This window comes from Thermobia domestica, chromosome 5 (assembly GCF_964235325.1).
Source record: "Thermobia domestica chromosome 5, izTheDome1.hap1.1, whole genome shotgun sequence".
Classification (NCBI taxonomy): domain Eukaryota; kingdom Metazoa; phylum Arthropoda; class Insecta; order Zygentoma; family Lepismatidae; genus Thermobia; species Thermobia domestica.
The window spans coordinates 289357711-289381537 of NC_137458.1; the positions used below are offsets into that span (position 1 = coordinate 289357711).

The 23827-nt window shown below is 38.0% G+C and overlaps 1 protein-coding gene across 2 annotated transcripts in view; it reads left to right on the forward strand.

The window, feature by feature from the left end:
- LOC145686678 (NACHT domain- and WD repeat-containing protein 1) overlaps positions 1-23827 on the forward strand; it is a 1466154-nt gene that overhangs the window by 1225493 nt on the left and 216834 nt on the right. For both annotated transcript variants that reach the window (XM_081760197.1, XM_081760198.1), the window contains 2 exons: positions 9712-9868; positions 12921-13968. In XM_081760197.1, the coding sequence (XP_081616323.1) occupies positions 9712-9868; positions 12921-13968 (1205 nt within the window). The remainder of the gene's footprint in view (positions 1-9711; positions 9869-12920; positions 13969-23827) is intronic.

Sequence of the window (23827 nt, forward strand, 5' to 3'; positions counted from 1 at the left end):
CCAAGTTGCATGGTCGCGGCACCATTTGCTGCGTGCGAAAGCGTTATGGTCCCTGATGAGCGGTTTGGCCCGTGCAACACGACCCCGTAAGTTCATGTCATGTAATTTGCGGCGGACTGTGATTGTCGAAACAGGGTGGGGGAGGTGCTGATTGAGTTCCTCCGTCACTTGCTCCGCAGTGGCACGACGGTTCAACGTGACAATACGTTTTAATACTCGGCGTGACCTGTCACTCATGATTTTCTTCCGCCCACTGTTCCGCTTCCCCGATGTGGTTTTCCCGTGTGTTGTGTAGGCCGTCATCACCTTCGACACTGTCCCGCACGACACACCTAACACAGTAGCCACTGCCGTCACACTCACTCCACATAACCGCGCACCAACAATTTGCCCTCTTTGAAAATCTGAGAAGTCTCCCATTTTACACTACCTCCGTCTGCTGCAGCCACTAAACACTGCTGTTCCACTGCGCCTGACATAGTATGCAGACCGACTTAACACACCACCACCAGCGGTCCTTCGCTTCAGGCGCCACGACACCACTGCCAACCCATACATCTGACGTGTTTGAAAGAAAACGTTAGTCCGTTGCCATTATTGAAAGAAAACGTAAACGAAAAAAAAAACGAAGATAAAAGAGCTAATGTAGAGGAGTCGCTACAATTTAATTCTCTTTTACGAGGACGATTTACGAAACATCGTCTACTAATTGAAATCATGATTATTCTCCAATAAAGTAACTTCCAATAAACCTTTTGTTATTGTTAATTATTCCATATCGGACTCCCGAAGAAAACTCATCGAAACAACTTATTGACCGTGCAAATAGCGACTACTCTGTCATGACTCCGTTTTCTTTCATTCAGAAATAGGAAAGAAAGAGAAGAAAGTAGAAGGGTAAAAGAAGGAGGTAGGAAAAGAAGAAAGAAAAGAAATAGGGTATCTTAATGAGAAACAGATTACTGGATAATTCCGGAAATGTAGTAAAAGGTCGGGAAAGTCGTTGAAAGATGAATCATTCTAAATGTTATTAACGACTAATCAATTTTGGAATGCTTTGAAATAGACACATGTTCCCTCATACCACCCAGACCTAGCTCCAGGCACAACGATCATGGGGTTGCCCAGACCTAGACCTGGAAATGAGAAAAGTGAAATTTAATTCTTTGTACTGTTATTCCAACCGGTGATTGATAACCATCCAGCATCCGAACTCTGTTCTCTAGGATCGACCACACATATGAATTAGCCAAGAGGGAAAAAAAAATCAAACTTATCAACTCAATATAAATTTATGTATCGTATCAATAAAAGTCTCAACTTCCTGGAAGAAAGATGTCGTATTTAGGCTCATCCTGCTATTTTTGTTTCACTCCTAGAGCCGATTTAAACCGTTAGTGACGGTCCTTCATGACCTAGGTTATTTACCTTAACACATATATTAAAACACGACACATATATTATAGATGTTAATACAACAAATGATATCACTAAAATTACTTATATTAAATCTATCATGCATTCACACGCTCACTCACTCAGGACAGTGTATATATGTTTAAAGGAAACCAACTAACTACAAAGGTACAAATAATTTATTACATCCATAGTGAAAAGAAAAGACAAACAAATAATTATGGAGAAAATATTAAAAGCACAAGTTCTTGGTTATATATCAATAGAATACAAAGAGTTATATTTTAGTAAATTTTTATATATTCAATCATATTGACAAATGAAAAAGAAAGAAAAAAAATTACATGTATCATATCTTAGGCATGCTAAAGCCAAATTATGATTTGCGACATACGCAAATAAGACACTTATTTCACTTTAAAAAAAATGGACAAAGAGGAAAGAAAAAAAACCTTTTGGTGGATTAGAACTTATATGAGTCTCTACCTCACATTGGGTAATAAGATATTAATGATTTTGAGCGTTCAAATCACAAATCACGCACTACTCATAGTGTCCAGAACATTTCGCTCCATTTAACGCCGTTCGTGTTTATATATATCTATATCTATCTATATATATATATATATATATATATATATATATATATATATATATATATATATATATTGGTTTACAAAACCATTCATCGTCTATACTTGGTTTATAACTTTTAACAGTTTATATCTGCAATCGCACACTGCTACGTCTATACCCATCTAGGGATTTCGAAAAATCACTTTCGCCAGAGGATGTTTCTCCTCTTAGACGGTCCATTTCCAAACTTATTAATTGGATAGTTTTAAGTTATTTATTCAACACTGGGACACGTCATGAGACCTTTCCTTTAGATCACTTTGGTATATATGTATACTTGGTTCGGATTTTTTTTTTAAAAAAAACGATCTTCCACAGGTGTACGGAGTATAAAGGTTCAAATTGAGGATAAAAAAAAAACTGGTCAAGTCACAGGATACATATGAAGGTGAGAAGGATTCAAGGTGCACTTTCCACAATGGTTTTTGGGTTGGTAGTTCAAGGATAAGATGCGTTATGAAGTGAGTTACGTTTAGACCTGCCGTTACTTTCCAATACATGCCATTACATAATTACATAAGGTATCATTTACATTTATTCAACAGAAAAGGAAAATTACTTGAGTGCACGGCGGTATTCTTAATAAAATCTACATTCTTTACATTCGTCGGAGAACTTACTAGTAAACTATAGCAACCAATACACGTTTAGGGGGACAGACACGAGCGCTCTTACATATATTCATAATACATTTAATATCATACTTTTACTTTAAAATCATATTCACATACTAATTACATATACATTTCGACGTATTCATTTCTCTCTCTATATATATATATTTATATTTAATAAATGCGCACACATTTACATTAATCACCCCCAACAATAAAATTTTTACTAGGTTGCCAACATTGTCCCAAAACAAATGACTTCCGACATTACATATGAAAAAAGAAAATCGCTTTTCTACCTGATACCGCGCATCTATAATTTTTTTCACTTTTATATAATCAATTCGTGTTTAAATCATGAAGGGAAAAAAAACTTTGGAAGGCAGGCACATAACACAGAGCATTTCTAAAGATATAACTAGATAAACCAAAATACAATTTCTGGGCCCAGGTTAACTACAAAGTAATCGAAAACCAAAACAGAAAGGAAAGTGACCAACGGATTACAAAAAAAAAAAAAAAAAAAAAAAACTTAAGAGGAACGACGGTGAAAGAACGTAATCGAATTGTCGTCAAATACTAAGTGTTTGTTCATTTCAGCGATAGGTCAAAATGTGATGGAGGACCCAATCATTATCTACTCCATTCATGAATCGTGTCTTGCAACGTCTCAGCTGGTAATTTCAGATCAGAGTTGTACGTTAAATAAATCGTAAGTGACAAGTTCAAAATCTTGGGGGGGGGGAAGGTTGAAATTTAAAAAAAAAACTTGAAGAAATGAAGACAGAGAGAGAGATAGAGAAGAAGGAAGACGAAGAATAGGGGCGCCAAAGACTTAAGTGAGAAATAACTAACGCTACAAAGATAGAAGTCGAATTTCGCTCTCAACAAAATCCATAGCCAAAATATTCTTAACATGCCAAAAGGGTGGTCTACTCAAATACGTAGACTCAAGGGGCGCCCTGCTGCCAAGGATGCAAGTTCTGTGTCCATCAGATCCCAATCCCACAAGAGTTTGCTTGTAAGATTGAAATCCGATCCCCGTATCCGGCCCAGACCAGCAGGATAAAAGGAGAGGGGGAAAGGGACCAGGTAACTGCGTCCCCAAATTTGAAATCTCTAAGAAAAAAAATATTCGACCCCTCAGAAGAACTAAGGAGGTTCTAGGACAGTAATGAAACTAGAGTAATAGCTAAGATATCCCTGATTAGTGATTTGCCAAAATAAAAAAAAAATAAATAAACTGAATTTCGGATCGGTGATTTCAATTACCAAAACATCACCGATAGCTACCCTGCGCAGACACGCCACAGTCTGGGATGTCGTTAATTTCCCTCGTCTAATTAAACTAAGAAAAGAAATGAAAATACTTAAAGGGACTAGGGGTCGACATCCGGGTACGCGAAAATAAATTTCAATAACTAATTGTTTTGATTCTGTAACCCTGTCAGAGCTGTCGCCTCCATGAACATTGTAAGCTAGCCCGAGTAGGTAACGTGAGGAAAAAAATCTCACGGAGCAGGATATTCTATTTTAAAACCGACCAGAAGATATGATTCACTACAGCCCTGTTGTATAACTACTACTGTCTTTTCATAATTTATTATTCAACATGTCTAGTCAGCGATTATATGAAGCTACCCATTCTATCAGATGGTATTACTATGGTTGATTATTATTATAACACATAAAACTACAAAGTATTACCGTAGTCCGACTATATATCGCCCTCCGGTCCGCGTGATATCATGGTGCAGGGGTCAGAACTTGAGATGTTTGTAGCTACACGTATCTATTCAATATCTATATATCAACACGCGGCGAAATATTCACTGGGCTACTATATCTTTAACTATATGGGTGTCCTATATTCTATATTCATTTACTACAATATTCATACACTTTATATTCATATTCACATTAATATTCATTTGCCACGACGCTATATTCTACAAACACCCTGTTTCCTCTATCTACGCCCAGCCTATTTACACATTTCATCATAACACTTTAAAATCTATAGTCACTACAAACATTTCCCATTCCGATCACCGCACGACAACCTCACTCGAACCCAAGACTCTTTCATCCCACACACAGTACTATGTAATACTCGGTAGCTTTATTAAGAAAAAAGGAAAAAAAATCCTACGTATGTTCACTGAAAATAGAATTATCCGCGATAATATTTAATGTTTATAAAATTCTGCAGCAACAATGTACTTCTGCAGCCACGAAGAAAAATGAACATCTAATATAATTCCAAAGCGAAGAACTAGCATCATATCGCCCGACTTCTGTTAAGAAATTACGGATAGTTTATTTATTTAAATATTTCGATTTCTAGACTATGCAGAATGTTGAAACTTTCAGAATATATTAATTTTGGGGCACTTGACCTAACTGTACATTCATATGGGCTGTGAATTATACCTTCTAGGTTTTATTTCGGAAAGAAAGGTCAATTTCATGGAAACTAAATCACTAAGCACCTCGACGGAAGAATGGCGGTTAGTACTGACTTTTGACACTAGGGCTAGCGACGATATAATCAACCCTTGAACAACGGAATGTGACCTTGTACACGGAATTATTGTACTATATTAAGTTAACTATTAAATATTGTGTATGAGTTCACTTAATGATGGAGTAATAAAGAATTTATCGCATAGTAAATACTACACTGTCCATATTTAATTATCTCACACACTCTTTCATCACTTAACTACCACTACCACTGATACTACATTACAAATATACACATACTACTCAAACTACAAGACACATCATGCCAATACACACCAATTATCACTATCATTAATACATGTTATACTAATAAATATACACAGAAAACATTCATATTTTACCATTTTAAATCGGCTCAAAAGGAGAAGGAAAGAAAGGGACAGGGCCAACTGGCCCTTGTTTTCACTGAATCACATTCTTTACTTAACCTGTTTAACCAATGCCCCGAGGGGACATATCGAAGTATTAGCTAACAATAGGACCCCTGCCCTGAAGGGACAGGAACCCGGAACAAACTACATGTTCAACTCATCCCGCTGGAAGCCGTACTCCCAATTTGGGAGTCAGATAGGAGCCCCTTGCTTAATTTACACGTACATGCTGATGGTTACTAACACTACAAACAGACCTAAAAATACCGCCATATATATATATATGAAAAAAAATCACGTACTAACTACACAGACAGATTACTGAACGGACAGGTCTGACCGAACCTACACTGATTCAGGAGGGGCAAGAGGGAAATTTAACTATTCGATTCACTGAACTGCAAACTGGGTTTGGGAAAGGAGATTAAATGCACACACTATCCTGAATTCTGTCCATCACGAACTATATCTGCACAACATGGCGTTCCTATATTGCACTTCCTATTTCTTCTTTTTAGTCCGGTTTTTACTATGAAATGCTAGCAAATTTATGGCTCCTTAGCTTCCTGCTTGGTAGTTATTCAACTATTATATTAGTTTTACCTTTTACTGCAGCTTTTCCAGCTAATTTTCCGACTTTCTGAGCTAGAAGATCCTAGTCCGGCGTCTTCAGTGGAAATCTCGGCATGGAAAGGAATAATTGCGCCCTAATATCATAGCGTGGGTTTATCAGCCAATCAAAACTAAGCATTTTGGCGGTGGGGCTTTGAAACGAATAAAATTTGGTAAAATCTGGATCAAACTAGATTTTAGAAGGACCTAGGTATCTAAAAGAGAGGTGAAGGGTGGTCCTGAAAATTCTGTCGAATTTTAGATTGGTTATTTGATCTGGAAAGTTCCGTCCAATAGTGGATCTATATTTTCAGATAGCACTGACACCGTAAGAATTGTAATAATCCATTTACATATACATATGCAAGACTTATAACTAATTTAAAATATAAATAAAGATATTGATTCCCAAAACTATCATTCCCAATGAATTTTTTACAGTTTTTCCATGTTAATTTGAAATAGAATAATGAACAATATTACGAATTATATGAACAGCCAGAATTTTTTTGTTAAACGTCAAGTACAGTCGGTGCAAAAAATTTCGGGCACCCTCCTATTAAGAACATAATATCATTAGACTGTAATGGCATATTACATGTTGCCAACTACAGGTGTTTCAATTTTTCTGATCACCATCTGTATATATATAATAATTCACACGCTATTTCAACATTTTACTTATACATTCTTTAGAACTATCTAAATAAGACACACCAAATTAAGAAGTTAACCCGTCTATTACCTGAGCTGAAGTACCCAACCATAAGTATTGAAAGAATTATTATCGTTAATTCGAATAGACGGCAGAATCCTATAAAAGGTCCCACCCAGTTGACAATCAAACCTGCCAAATATCATATAATTTTTGCAAGTCCGACTAGGAAAGATTTTAAGTCTATTTCCTGACCATTGAAGAACAGCTTTTTCTCTGATGAATTACGTTACAACACACATAGATAATCAGTATGAACATATAAGGAAGTTTTGTACCTAGGATAATGTACCTAGCATCTCTCTCCGGCCGCCATTACCTTTCAACAATCTCCAGGTGCGATTAACAGAGGCTGGGTGAACACCTGAACCGTATTGGAACGAGATAGACCGAAAAAAAACTTTCCAGCTCACTAGGGATCGAAGCCAGGTAACCAAGTTGGCATATACCCAACAGCACTGCAATTCTAAGTACTCTAAATATACTATTACACATATATCAATAAACAATTTTAACCTGTGTAAGGTTAAGAATTACGGATGACGTTCCTATCTTATTACTAGAGACCGGATGTTAGGCAAAATGCCTGTTCTTTAATATTAAAGATATGATCAAAAATAACGTTTTAAAGTTTATATGGGGGTTATAGTTTCGATTTTGCCTGTTTTGCCTATTTCGACCTTTACTGCCTAAATAATTGCTTTAGTGCCTACTATTGCCTATTGTATGCATTTTCTTCAAATTAAGCCTTCATTGGGAAAAATGTAATTTATATAACATAAATAATACACATACATATATGTGTATATTAGGAAGCACGTGGTACGTTGCAATATATATACAGAGTGAACTTCAAAGATGTGCACATACTTCGGGAAGTGATTAATGATATCAAAAGAAGACAAAAAGTCCTCGTGTATTTTGTCTAATTCCGTGTTGTGTACGTGTGACAGAGTGCCAACTTGGAATCGAAAACCGAATCCTGACAATTGAAACGAAACCGAAAAATGTACGCATACTTCGAGAGATGATTCGTGACATGAAAAGGAGACAAGAAGTCCTCTTGAATGTCACGAATCACCTTCCGAAGTATGTGCACGCCTTTATGTCTCGTTCCAATTGTGAGGATCTGATTTTGGATTCCAAGTTCGCCCCCTGTCACTCCTACACGACGTGGGATTCGATAACATGCAAAAGGACTGTCTTCTTTTGATGTCATGAATTACCTCCTGACGTATGTGCACATCTTTCAGGCTCTCTCAGTATATATGGAATGCTTAACAAGCTTCGTTTTTATATATACAATAAAAGAAGATATTAACAAAGAAGTATGTTTCTATATTCTTTGAACATTATCTATGACTTGAATCTATTTTTTAATGGTATTGAGTATTTATCTTCATTATTTCAAGTTACATTTTAATGCCTATTTTACTGCCTATTTTTAAAATGTTTAGTGCCTATTTGCCTGCCTATTTTCCAGGGTTTTAGTGCCTAAACATCCGGTCTCTACTTATTACCCTTCACTGCACTCCTTCCCCAGCTTAAGAGGAAGCATTTCTGAAATTATTGTAAATAGACAGTGTTTGACCGACTAAACAAGTAAATAAAATGAAATAAAATTTAAAACTGTCTTTAAAAATCAATTAAAAAAACTATTTTAACAAATAATACAAATCATACAATATAAGGATATAAAAAAATGTTTTCAAGAAAATGTTCTCTTTATGCATGAATAAAAAAGAAAATCATGGGTAGTGTTCTCATGCACAATCACTTCATTTACATCATAATTCAAGAATTGATAAATTATTAAGATCTTAGGTACCGGGTGTCTCAAAACTCTGGGGCCATAGACCAACTCCGTTAGAATGATAAGTTGTTTTCAACCTAAATTAATGGAATTTTACCAATCCCACCAGATATTTGGGCTCCACACTGGTAAGATGCCTTATGTTAAATGAAGAAGCAACGTTGTCAACTAATCAGTCCGTTTCCTTGGGCTCTGACCATACCAACAATACAGCATTGTTGGAAAACGGATTTGAAGTGTAAGAGTGTCTCCAGGTAACAATATGGCCTATATGATTCCTGTATCATTTTTGCGTCCCCTTACGTTACGTTCGAACAAACCTGCTGAACTGGCAACGTTGATTTGTAATTCAACATAAGGCGCCTTAGTAGTGTGGAGCCCAAACGGATGGTGCGATTGGATAAATTCTACCATATTAGAATAAAAAACACAAATTTGAAATAATTTTCCTCTCTTTCCATTTTTTTCACATCTTTACTCATAACGGACTTAGCCTATAGCTCCGGACTTTTGATGTACCCTATATATATGAGAGTATACCCTTCATACTTTTGTATACCACGACTGTTAATAGTTGTAATGTTTCATAAAATTAATATAAGTGAGCAATCAAAGCTCGAATTAGTTTTCCTAACTCAATTTTGCAGAAATTAAAGAAACTTCGTAGTTTTGTACTTTCAGTTATCCCTCCCTTTACTTTGATTCTCATTGGATCATAGATTGAGAAAAATAAGTAACTTTTTAATCGGTTATAGTTGCTCTTTTTCTTGCATTTCTCGCAAAACTTTGATTCAAGTTACTAGTTGGAAACTCCCTTAAAACTATATAAGTAGGCAATATAAACTTATGTTTTCTTTCCATTAACTACGTTTGTAGCTGCGCTTTCAGTAATTCGTTCTTTAATTCACTTTCTATGTTGTTTGAATGAGGCACCTGTTGCTGAACCATCTGGAAATTATTGATTCAACTTCTCTTATGTCTTTTTTTCTCTCTCTTCTACATGTGCAGAGTCCCTTGGAAGCCTGGAGGGTTGGACCCAGACGCTGAAGAACATGAGTCTTACCTGAACCAATTCCGAGAAACAGTCACTGGAAAACTTCAAACACTTATCAGCAGAAATTTAGAGGAAGAACCTGAAATTAAAGGAAGAAATAAAACTATTCAGGTATATAAATATTTATTTTGAACAAGTATAATATCCTTTTAAACTATTGAGTTAGTTTTGAATGTATACTTATTCAAGACATTAAAAGCGACCATTGCAGGATGTGGAAATTAGTAGTATCTTTCAGTTTTTCTTAAGATGGAGCAAGACTCAACCTACATAAGTAGTTTCTCAGTTTCATTAGGCCTACTACTACTGTATTGTTAACTAATATCTATATATTAAAATCCTAGGTTTATATGTTTGTGGTGAATCCTGTTGGCAGGAGTTCTCGAAAACCATAGGCTCTAGAAAGATGCTGTTTTAACTGATCAATTGCAAATGTTGTGTAAATGGTTCAGTTCTAATTGAATATTTGAAAATATATACTGAAAGCGTAGATTTTTTTTAAAAAAAAGTAAAGCGTCATATCCTACGAGTTATACATTCCAACACAACTTAATTGTATACAGGCTTAGTATATCTCTCCGGCGTTTGTTTCATGGCCAAGTGATAATGAAAAACGAAGGATAACAATTTCTTCAGTGTAAGATAAATCTTTATTGTTTGGAGTACTTTGCCCAATGAACGCCATATATCACTGACATTATAATTAATTGTGGGTGTAATGTATTTACTGATTACATACTGCATGCAAGAAGAAAGAAAATACTGATTATTCATGAATTAGAAACTCCAGCCGGAAGTAGGTTCAAATCTTGCAAACGGTGCAAGATATTGAAAAAATAATCAAAAAAGCCCCTTTTATGATACCCCTTGCCGATTTTTATCAAGACGTCTTCACTTGTGTCTGTAAAGGGACATGTACAGATGTTGTGACAAGGAGATTCATGCTCATATGTGAATGATGCGTTGTGTAGAGAGCGCAGGTTCAGCTAGTAGTAGCCTACATATATCAACCTCAGATAGTAAATTGCCCCATTAGCCCCTAAATAACCCCCCTGAAAGTAACTGTCTTTATAATAAATTCTCTGCTTTCACGGCAGTAGTGATGATCTCAGGGGATTCTCGGGGGGTGGGATTCTTCCGGAGCTAGGAATCTCCCCGCGAGGGAGTATTTCTCCGATCATATGTAATCTGGGTTACAAGTATTTGTGCAATATTGCTTTCATCTCCGTTTATTTGAATTACCCTCTGGGGGAAATCTGAAATCATCACTGACTATTTGGTCACTTGCCATAACCTAATAGCAACCATGTACTGTTGTGTTCTGCTATTGTCTTGATCTGAACATAAAAGCTTTAAAATCATCTTTTTACTATAGTGTTTTTCTCCGTCTTTTAATGGGGAATTTGCGTCCAACGCAAGGTTTGCAAAAAGAAACATTTTAAAAAATATATTAAGATTGGTCTATAATGTCTTTCTTCAGTAACAAATTAAACATAAAACTAATTTACTTTTGATTTACTTATTGGTTATTTGAATTGGTTATTTGATTAATTATTGGTTAACAGTAACTAAAGAACGCTCCGCGCTAGACTATAGGCTGAGCTCGTATATTTGGTGCACGGAATGCCTTATTTGATTCCTGGTAGGAGAACATTTAAATTTGAACAGTAGTTCGGATTTCAACTTTAAAATGTAGGTCCATGTATCATGTAGCTTTGCTCTGAAAAGGGAGGCTAAAATTTTAACAACGTAATAGTTTTAGAATACATGTAATGCGGTTATGTTATGAATACATGCAATATATGTATATTAATGTCTAAAGTTATTTATGATAGACATAGAACAGGACGTACTCGAGAAGTATTGTAGTTATAGCAATAACTAAGTTCTTTTTATAACTTTAGACACTGGCAATTTTATATCTTTTGAAGAAATATATTTTAATTTTGTGTTTGTTATGACTATACACAGTGGCGTATTTAGGGGGGATGGCTTCCGGGCTTAAGCCCCCTCCCCCCCGAAATCTTACTTAGTATAGTAAAGTAAATGAAATATCTTGCAGAATTTTCACATTTCCAGTCAAAGCCCCCCTTCCCCGAAAGTTAGCAAAGCCCCTCCCGAAACAAAATCGTAAATACGCCACTGACTATACATTAACACATATGAAATAAGTGTATACTTTAGATTTAAAGACGTAATTTGAGTTTTGTTTAAACTGGCTTTCTGGTCGGGTTTTGTTTTTAAGTAATACTGTTTTTGCAATTTTGGGAAGTTTAAGTTGTTTTGTTTTTCGAGTAGTGTTGAGGTTATGCAGTTATTGTATTTGTGGCGAAATAGTACTTACGTGCAAGTACGAATAGTTTTATTATTATTATTATTATTATGTTTGTCAATTGATGAATTTACAAGATGATTTGATTGGTACGTTGAAACGAATTTAAAGATTAAATTACAAAGCAGGCCACGGTGGCTCAGTGGTAGAGCATTCACTTCTAGTGCACGGGGTCCCTGGTTCGATCCCAACTCGAGCCAAGTGAACTTTGTGGAGGATAAACACCGTATGCGTGGGTTTTCTCAGAGTTCTTCCGTTTCCACCCACTTCATTCATTTCTCATCATCACCGTCTCCTTTAGCCTAGCCGTCATAACGATCGGACGTAAAACTCAAAAATTTCATTTCATTTCATAAATTACGAAGCAATATTTTACAGATAAAGAATCTTTAAGTTAATTATAAGTGAGTGTAAAAATATTTAGTTTTACTGTATTGTGCAAGTTATTTTAAAAAGTAATAAACTAAAAATATAATCACGGACAAAAGTTTAGTAAGTTACTTTAACATAGTGTGTGACAGTAATTGTTCTAGAGAAATGCTTTCTTAAAAATCCGGAGAAACTGCATTCTGTTTAACTTTAAAGAAGCGGTTTAAAAAAAACATGACAAACGGAAAACTTTTCTTATTTTATATGATTATCGTGTATTATGTTTCAAATAAACCGTCTTACATACTCCCTTATATTTCTCTCCTGGTATTTAGCCTGAAATCACCTTTGTACCTACCCAATTTGACCCTCAACCCGTGTATTCTTTCATCTCAACGTATATGAGAATATCGCTTTCTTTATTATGTTACAGTAATTAAGTTTCCATTGTTTTTCTTGCAGGAAGTGTACCAAGAAGCATTATGCCATTTGGCGCTATGTCAACAACATCTAAATGAAGCGGCTCCATGTTGGGGAAACACAGAAGTCTTAGAAAAAGTGAAATCTCTTGTGCTGTCAGCATACGAATCGCGGCAACGCCACGGTCCGATCATAATACATAGTTCGCACGGCAAAGGCAAGAGTTCGCTACTATCATCAATTAACCAATCGTGTGAAACGTGGTTTGATCGAAAAGTTATTCGGGTTATTCGGTTCGCAGGTGCAAGCCCGCGATCTGCATACGGACTAGAACTATTAAGGGTCATCTGCCAACATCTGTGTTTAGTGCTCAATTTGGATTTTTTACCTAAAGACTGCAGCTTCGATCCTCTGTACGTTAACAATTGGTTTCAAACTCTTCTTCGTCATGTGGAAGAGACGAATAACCTTTTAGTGATTATCATCGATGATTTGCATCGATTAAACCCAATCGATTCCGATATTGTTGCGGCTTTAAGTTGGCTACCTGTAAACTTACCGTCCAACGTGCATATTATATGCTCAACAGCCGAGAAACCGGAAGCACTAAAATTTACACCAGTGCAGAAGGAACGATTCAAATCACCAGATACATTCATCGAATTGCCACCGTTATCAGCTCAGAATGTGGAAGACATCTTGTTAGAAGGGACAGCCAATCAGAACCGACCTCTGACGTCAGAGCAAAGACAGTTCTTACAAAAAGCTGGTAGGGATACACCGTTCCCCTTGTTTTTGAAGCTACTCTGCCAGGCTATTATATGGCAAAGAGACTGTCCTGGTCTTGTAGTTCCACGGATGCCTACGAGTCTTGAGCAAGTGATTGATGTCATGCTGGAGGTTACGGAGAAACAGCAAGGACGGCTGGCGGTTTCACGGTTGGCGAGTTTCTTAACGTGTACCGAGTTTGGTTTAACAGAGGTTGAACTCTTGGAGTTGCTGATGCCAACGAGTGGTTCCCTCGAAACTATTCCTTTGTCCAAAGGCCTCTTCAACTTTTCAACGTTCTGCACTGTTCGAAGGCGAATGGGTAAGTAGGCCTATTCAGGAAATATCTTGTATTTTTGATAATATATATATATACACACGGTTATCAAAATAATGTAAACACTTGTCGAAAGTAAACTTTCTAATGCGGCGTAAGACCATTGTTAGACTCTAAAACAGCTCTGATTATGTCGTGAAATGGAGGTATATAGGTCATGAATGAAAAATAATACGAGGTATGATCAAAAATATGGTGAATAATTTTATCAGAAACAAAGTAATACGCTAACATTAAATTTGATTTAATCTCCTTCAAGTAATGTCCGTGGCCAGCAATGTGCTTATCCCAACGTTGAAATTATGACTGGAAGCATTTCTGGAAGGCTTCTTTTGGAAGGGCATTTAGCTGCTCTGTCGTGCCGCCTCAATGTCAGAAATGGTGTCAAACGTTTTCCTTTAAGCACGGTTTTGATTTTTGGAGAAGAGCCAAAAATCGCAAGAAATCTATATCTGGAGAACGCAGCGAATGTGGACAGAAGGAGTATTTTTTCGGCCAAAAGCTCGTGGATCAAACGCTAGGTTTTGCGGTGAAGAAGGAAGCTATTTGTTCATTTAATCGGCGGTTAAAATGCTTTTCACTGACCCATACGAGATGTTTAGTTGTTCGGAAAGCTCGCGAATAGGTATTCGTCTCTTTGAGCAAATCATTTGTGCCACGTTTTCATCTCTTTTTGAAGTCGAAAGACATCTCGATCGTTGCTCGTTTTCAATCGACTCCTTGCCGCTTTTGAATCGCTCATACCACTTGTAAACAGACTTCAATGTCACCGCTTCATCGTCATACACTGATTTTGACATATCGTAAGCTTCTTTGGCACTTTTTTTGCACTTAGAACAAAACTTCAATGTTGGCGTCCCACAGACACTCTTAAGAGGTCTGTGAAGTTGGCCTACCCAAATTAGCTTACCCACTTTTATCTACATAAGCCATTAGTTCCTCGTTAGTTCCCGTTAGTTCTTACTAAAGTTACGTTAGTTTTGCGATTTTTAAAGAAATTATACACAAAAACCAATGGTACGCCAAGTACCAAACAAGCTTTCCCACATTTTTCGACACGAATCGTTAGTTCCTCGTTAGTTCCCGTTAGTTCTTACAAACGTTTCGTTAGTTCCGCGATTTTATACAAATTAGAGCATAAAGGAAAATGTGTGGGTACACCAACTTTGTTTTTATGTATAATTTCTTTAAAATCGCGGGACTAACGGACCTTTTGTAAGAACTAACGGGAACTAACGAGAAAATAACGATTTATACCAAAAAATGTGGGAGAGCTTGTTGGGTACGATGTGAAGTTGGCCTACCCATTGGTTTTTGTGTATAGTTTCTTTAAAATTGCGGAACTAACGTAACTTTAGTAAGAACTAACTGGAACTAACGAGGAACTAACGGCTCATGACGATAAAAGTGGGTAAGTTAATTTGGATAGGCCAACTTCACATACCTACTCTTAAGACGTCCTCACTCTTCTGCCTCTTGAAGCCAACTAACATGTCACAACTCGTTCCAACTCGATACTGACTGTATCAAAGGTTTATGCTACCGGGTGTACTAGTTGAAATGAATGTAACATTGATAGATGGCAGTCTGCAACTACATTCACCTTACGTTTTGATCACACTTTGTATACTATTCCCAATCCATTTCAATGCTCAGTTCGATCAGCGAGGATGAACGAGGATCTTTTCTAGAGTCTGATCTCCATAAATGGCCAAATTGTTCAATAATATTGAGGTCTAGGGATTAAACGGGTCAGGCGAAGTGTACTTATTTATCTCGGCGTTTATGAAACTATGCTTCAGTAGCTCCAGCATTTTTTGGTTTGAAACATTGCACCTTTGTCCGGAAACAACATCTGGATTACAAGATTCACATAGTCACCTAAAATGTCCATATTTTTTATCAGGAGCTGCATACGCATCGTCAATGTTACTACCAGGAACGTACGTAGGAATTTATTTCGGGAGGGGTCTAGAGCATTCCGGGGGGGGTCCAAATACAATTTGAGGCTAAATTATATGAAAATTTCTAAAATTGTCCCTAAAAGTAAACTACATTTGCAAAAAAGTCGGGATTTCGGGAGAGGGTCCGGATCCCCAGGATCCACCCCCTGCGTACGCCCCTGATTACTACCTTACAAAACGTACATGTTGCAAACTACAGATGTTTTCAATATATTGATAACCATGTGTAGTAGCAAATTGTTTACTTTACATGTATTAATCTAATAACTAAAAAGAATTCATAGTCTTCTAAGAATCTGGCCCTCATTATAATGTATTTTTTAAAAAGTCCTAACATCTTAATCAATAAATGGAATTAAAACAAAGAAATTGGAATCTATTTGACAACTAAAATCTTTATTAAGCCTAAGAACTAAAATTTGTTATATATAGATGGATAAAATGGGTAACTAGATTTGTTCGAGCAAAATTGTATGAAGATTTCGCGAAAAGTTACCCGTATAAATAGGCTATATTTTTTTTAAGAAAAAGGTTTTTCGATAACGCACTTGCATGAAACTATGAACAAATGTTCTATAAAACCCGAAACGGCATACTAGTACAATATTGCTTGAAAATATGCAGAAAAACAACATTTCAACAATAATAGGATTCCTTTTTTTTATTAAATCAATCTTTTGCAGTTGTAGGAAGAATCAATTCCTCAACATGAAGGAGTACGAGGGTCACTACGAGATTTCTGAGATACGCATTATTGTGGCACAGTATTTGAATTCCAACAATTGCGTTCGGTAGTGGTATCCAAAGCGAAGAAGCAAAATTTCAATTCGCCTTGCTTATCGGCTTGGCCGTATCGCCTTCACTTGTTTGTTGATGTGAGCAGTATTCGGCTGTCTAGAATGGAGCTCGAAAGGGAACATTTTCGGGCAATAATCCTTTACGATTCCAAAAGTGGTTTGAACGAGGCACAAAGCCTTGACCGTTTGCAGGGGGCATTTGGGACCTTGCTCCTTCCCGTGCTACAATTTATCGGTGGTTTAGTGAATTCAGAAGAGGCCGGACATTGCTTAAAGATGAAGAGAGAGCTGGACGTCCGGCAACAGCTGTGTCAGATGAAAACATTGCCGCTGTGGAACAAATGATTCGAGAAAATCCTCGAACAACTTTCAAGGACATTGAATCTACAGTGAACATTGGATCGCCAACAGTAACAAAAATTCTTCATGATCATCTTCGGCTCAGTACGAATATGAAACTGTAGTATGTATGCTTATTACACTGAATTGTGCGTAGTCGACACGGGGTCCGAACGTTTACTTCATCGGGAGATTAAATCGCTCATGCCGATTGCAAAAGATTCTTGATCCAAACTCGAATAAGATAACAGCAGAGTTTTGCATTGCTTCAAAAGGTCAGAAACGTCTTCGAATATGTTTCTGCAAGAGTTGAAAAAAGTAGTAGTTAGAATGAGCTAGATCACAACTGTATAGATTGAAGACCGAAGTTATAGATATGCTACATTGACTTGATCTCTAGTCTTCCGTTGCAAGCGCTGCTATCGGCTGAAGGAATTCCACTCGCTTTCTCTCGCTTAGCAACAGCTGAACCCTTATTGGCTCAACGCGTGGGTGTGTGAGGGTGTGAGCGTTAGTTCGCATTTTTGCCACGGCTCAAGACATTTTGGCACCACAATAATATTAGGCATGGACCTAAGGTAATAAGCACGGTGAAAAAACTTTAATAATAAACCTCTTCACCTTTAAGAAAAACATTATTTACACTTAAAAATGTTCTTGTTCATAGAATGCTAGTGTATGTTCAGGAAAAAAAGAAAATTATTTCTAAATAATTAGGGGAGAAAAGCATGATTGTTCATACAGTGGTTCATTATTGTAAGATTGTTTCTTCATATACAAGTCAATCTAAACTAGTTGCTTATTCTTTCACCTTCTCGGTTTGAAGAGTTTACTTTGTTCTCCCATCTGTGTTTCATGAAAGAAACGTTTCACGTTATAATTGTCACAAACCCGTGACGTTACACTTGTCACCCGCTGATGGGCATTTATACGAGTAGTGTGTATCATTAATCCACAATAAAATTTCTGCAGTAATGTTATAGACCTGGTATTTCGGCTTCTTGCGAGTCATCGTATATGTCCAGCTCATCGGGTCGGTGAGGAGAGACCCAAATAAATTTAGTGACCCAACTGTTCGATGACCCGTGCTAACACTGCTTAGTGTCTCCTCGTGACCAAACTGTCTGGGTAACCCGTGCTAATACTGCTTGACATCTCTTTGTCACCCAACTGACCCGGTGAACCATGATAACACTGCTTGGTATCTCTTCGTGACCCAACTGATTTGGTGACCTGTGCTAACTCTGTTCGATATCCCTTCGTGACCCAATTGGCCCGTGCTAAAACTGCTTGGTATCTCTTCGTGATCCAACAGATTTGGTGACCTGTGCTAACTCTGCTTGATATATCTTCGTGTCTCAACTGACCCGTGCTAACACTGCTTGGTATCTCTTTGTCACCCAACTGATTTGGTGACCTGTGCTAACTCTGCTTGATATCTCTTCGTGACTCGACTGACCCGTGCTAACACTGCTTGGTATCTCTTCGTGACCCAACTAATTTGGTGACCTGTGCTAACTCTGCTTGATATCTCTTCGTGACTCGACTGACCCGTGCTAACTCTGCTTGGTATCTCTTCGTGACCCAACTAATTTGGTGACCTGTGCTAACTCTGCTTGATATATCTTCGTGACTCGACTGACCCGTGCTAACACTGCTTGGTATCTCTTCGTGACCCAACTAATTTGGTGACCTGTGCTAACTCTGCTTGATATCTCTTCGTGACTCGACTGACCCGTGCTAACACTGCTTGGTATCTCTTCATGACCCAACTAATTTGGTGACCTGTGCTAACTCTGCTTGATATCTCTTCGTGACTCGACTGACCCGTGCTAACACTGCTTGGTATCTCTTCGTGACCCAACTAATTTGGTGACCTGTGCTAACTCTGCTTGATATCTCTTCGTGACTCGACTGACCCGTGCTAACACTGCTTGGTATCTCTTCGTGACTCAACTGACCCGTGCTAACACTGCTTGGTATCTTTTCGTGACCCAACTGATTTGGTAACTCGTGCTAACTCTCTTCGATATCTCTTCGTGACCCAATTGGCCCGTGCTAAAACTGCTTGGTATCTCTTCGTGACCCAACTGATTTGGTGACCTGTGCTAACTCTGCTTGATATCTCTTCGTGACCCCTCTGACCCGTGCTAACACTGCTTGTATCTCTTCGTGACCCAACTGATTTGGTGACCTGTGCTAACTCTGCTTGATATCTCTTCGTGACTCGACTGACCCGTGCTAACACTGCTTGGTATCTCTTCGTGACTCAACTGACCCGTGCTAACACTGCTTGGTATCTTTTCGTGACCCAACTGATTTGGTAACCCGTGCTAACTCTCTTCGATATCTCTTCGTGACCCAATTGGCCCGTGCTAAAACTGCTTGGTATCTCTTCGTGACCCAACTGATTTGGTGACCTGTGCTAACTCTGCTTGATATCTCTTCGTGACCCCTCTGACCCGTGCTAACACTGCTTGTATCTCTTCGTGACCCAACTGATTTGGTGACCTGTGCTAACTCTGCTTGATATCTCTTCGTGACTCGACTGACCCGTGCTAACACTGCTTGGTATCTCTTCGTGACTCAACTGACCCGTGCTAACACTGCTTGGTATCTTTTCGTGACCCAACTGATTTGGTAACCCGTGCTAACTCTCTTCGATATCTCTTCGTGACCCAATTGGCCCGTGCTAAAACTGCTTGGTATCTCTTCGTGACCCAACTGATTTGGTGACCTGTGCTAACTCTGCTTGATATCTCTTCGTGACCCCTCTGACCCGTGCTAACACTGCTTGTATCTCTTCGTGACCCAACTGATTTGGTGACCTGTGCTAACTCTGCTTGATATCTCTTCGTGACTCGACTGACCCGTGCTAACACTGCTTGGTATCTCTTCGTGACTCAACTGACCCGTGCTAACACTGCTTGGTATCTTTTCGTGACCCAACTGATTTGGTAACCTGTGCTAACTCTGCTTGCTATCTCCTCATGATCCAACTGACCCGCACTAATACTGCTTGGTGCCTCTTCGTGACTCAACTGATCCATGCAAACATTGCTTGGTATTTCTTCATGACTCGTGCTTACATTTACTTGTATCTCTCCTGACCCAATCGACCCGTACTAACACTGCTCGGTATCTCTTCATGACCCAACTGACCCTGTGATTTGCACTAACGTTGCTTGATATCTCTCCGTGACGTAACTGACAAGTAACGCATGCTTAAACTGCATGATATCTCTTCGTTACGGTGTTGATAAATTGTTTCAGATAAGATCTGAGCATTAGTTCAAGTTCCAATTTAAAGATTAGGTTCTGTCTCATATTGTGTAACCTCAATACTAAAAAGGGGCATTAAAGTAAAATCAACAATCAACAAGTCGGGCTAAAGTATCACTGGTAAACACTTCGAGCCATAAACGTAAAAACAAAGGGGTTTGTAACAGATGTGAACACTCGATTAATTTGAGGGGAAACCGTCCAGCTGTAGTTCTCTCAAATGTAAATTCATGAAGCGAAGGCTGAATGAAAATAAAAACTATTTGGCAAGTAGAAGCATAAACACAGATTGCAAGAGAAACAGAAGGAAAAAAAGGAACGCTAACGTGCAATTTCAACTCGATATTTCATTTGAATTGCTTTTCAGAGTCAGACAAATTGCCAGCCAGATTTAAACCACTGTTCCAAGTCTTCTACTCACGACAAGAGACAATTTATGGTAATAATCTTCCAGTGGTAGCACCGCCATGTAACTATAAAGAACTTCCCTCCCGCGTGAACATTGCTTCTAAGAAAATGCGCATTTCTTGAGCAGTTATGTTCTTCCGGTCCCATGCACTAAATTCCTTTCACAAGACAAAACTTGGCTTTATTTTAACTCACTCACGGAGGCCTCCTATAACATCGCAGCGTGTTGTACGAAGAATTTTTTTTTTTTAAGACAATTTGCTTACGTAGACTCTGAAGCTGGCTTTATCATTATAAATTTTGTGCTTTATTTAGCGTTATTTCCATGAAACAATGTAGAGAAAAACTTATGTATATAGCAGGCGTTAAAATCATTTTCAGCAATACTTTTTTTTGTTTTTTTTACAAAACTACTAAAATGAATCAGAGATTTATTTTCCAAAGACGCGTGAATACTTTGTGTTATCTGATTACTTTATGTGACATAATATTGAAATACATAATATCTACAATATTTTTACAGCTTATGGGGAAAAAATCGAAATGAAATGAAATCTTTGATTTTTACGTCCCACGGTTATGCCGGTTAGGCTAAAGGAGACGGTGATGATGAGTAATGAATGAAATGGTAGAATGAAGAAAGTGGGAGGAAACGGGAGAACGCCGAGAAAACCCACGCACACGGTGTTTGTCCACCACAAAGTTCACTTGGCGGGGGCTGGAATTGAACCCGGGAGCCCAAGCACCAGAAGTGAACGCTTTACCACTGAGCCACCGCAGCTCCAGAAAAAAAAAACTAAAATGAGACATATGCCATTCGAAAATCATATCGAGTTGAATAAAGTCATATGAATAAGTTTAAATCTACCTGCGTGGTTTTCGAAAAATGCGAATTGTTTTGTAAACCTATAACAATTAACTCTATATTATAATCAAAAAACGTTAGTACGTTAGGGATGGCCAATTCGGGAATTTGTACTTACCGGAATCCGGAAAGTAAAACCGAAAAAATTCCGGTGTTCGGAAAAAAATTGGGAGTTTACAAAAGTGAAATTTCTAATTCTGGAAAATAAATTTTCCGGAATTCGGAAAAATTTTGGCCATACCTATGTTACGTTCTAACAGGAGGATGAATTATGCCCTCACCAAGCTTTTGCTGATTTTAAATTCTAGTGTTCAGAATATATCTTGTTTTGTGGCTACGGGGGGCGCGGTGGCTCAGTGGTAGAGCGTTCACCTCCGGTGCTTGGGGTCCCTGATTCGATCCCAGCTCGCGCCGTGTGGACTTTGTGGTGGGCAAACACCGTGCTCGTGGGTTTTCTCGGGATTCTCCCGTTTCCTCCCACTTTCTTCATTCCACCATTTCACTCATCTCTCATCATCACCGTCTCCTTTAGCCTAACCGGCATAATCGTGGGACGTAAAACTTAAAGATTTCATTTCATTTCTTTTGTGGCCACAGTGCACCTTTTATGCACGAGGTATCGTGTTGTATTCCCGTTTGTGTGCTTTCGTTAGTTACAAATCGGAACAGAGATTCGATTCTCACTTTAAACCGTATGTTCCATTTAGAGTAATCTCAGTGCTGACAAGGGGTAGTTTTAAACTCCAATCAATTGTATCTGAACTGTTTAATTATAAAACATAAACTCACGTAACCAATGGGAATTTAGGCATTTGCAGACCAAAGGAATTTATGGCCGGAGATCCTCATCTATAACGAATCTTGTGATAAGTTGTCCGCTAATCAAATCGTTTCGTATAGACACAGACTATCTTACAGTACATTTACTTTCTAGTGCATAAAGATATCTTTGCGGCTTTAGGTTTGTTATTTTAGAGCACACATGTGCCAGAGCCGGCCTTCGGGTCCTGCTGAATCCTTTCACCCGGCCCGCCTGACCCATTATTGAAAGTGCATTTCTTATGTAATCTTTTAAACTGATTTTTTCCTTGGATACCTGATCAGTTTTTCCTCCAGACATGTTTTTTGGGGGGGCACTGCCCCCCTTTCCCGGAGCTCTGAGAGTGCCCCACGGACGAGACCAAAATAATAAATAAATAAAATAGTACCAGCAGTGCTCCCGGAATACAACGTGTGCCCCTCCCCCCGGAACACTTTTTCTGAAAGACTGTACCTCATGTAAACTTTGAAAATATTCTCCGCGTTGAAAAATCCAATGTACCACCGAACATTTGGAGACTATTTCAGGATATAAAAGATCAGATTTTCCATTAAAATTGTAAGTAAATAGATTTTTCTGTTTCTCTTTAGTATATAAATACATTTTGTTATCGTTATAGCCGTTTTTTTCTGTGAACGAGTTTCTGCATTGAATATGTCGATTCAATTCTTGTGAAAATGTGATATATTGTCTCGCACGGCTCTCGATACCAATCAATACGTTCTCTATGGTTGGCCCATTCACTGTTCCAACTTGCACATGTCTGGTTTTAGAGTAATAATGAAATGTGAGAAACCAAACAAAACATAAAACATTACAATTTAGAAGAAAGAGTTGTTTTAATTGTTGATTTTTTGCGGCCTCTCTGAGTTCTGTGATCCTAATCAGTTTGTCTAGTTGGAAATTCGATGCTGGATGTAACCCACGTGTTTATAATATTGGAAACAACAGATAATATTGTAAGGATCCCCCCTTTCAGTGCAATCACATATTGTTCGTGCAACCCGTGCTATCGTTTACAAGCATCCGTACAGTAGGCAATACACATAAAACCAAGAAGACACGAAGCCAGAACGACGGGAACCGAGGAGGAAAGAGCCACCCAGAAACGGTCTATAAATATAGACCCGAAAAGGACAGAAATATCAGTGAAGGGCTAGAATCCGAACTGTTATTGTCTCTACCATATAAACATTACAATATAATGTGCTATGAAATTGTTCCGAAATTTTGCAGTATAACTCCTCCGTTGGGGTATCTCATAGTCTAGCTCCAAAGATTACTACCAAAACCTAAAGATATTGTTATGTATCACCAGGCAGATAAACTCTTTCGGACAAAAAAATCATCAAATCTGTGCACCTATATC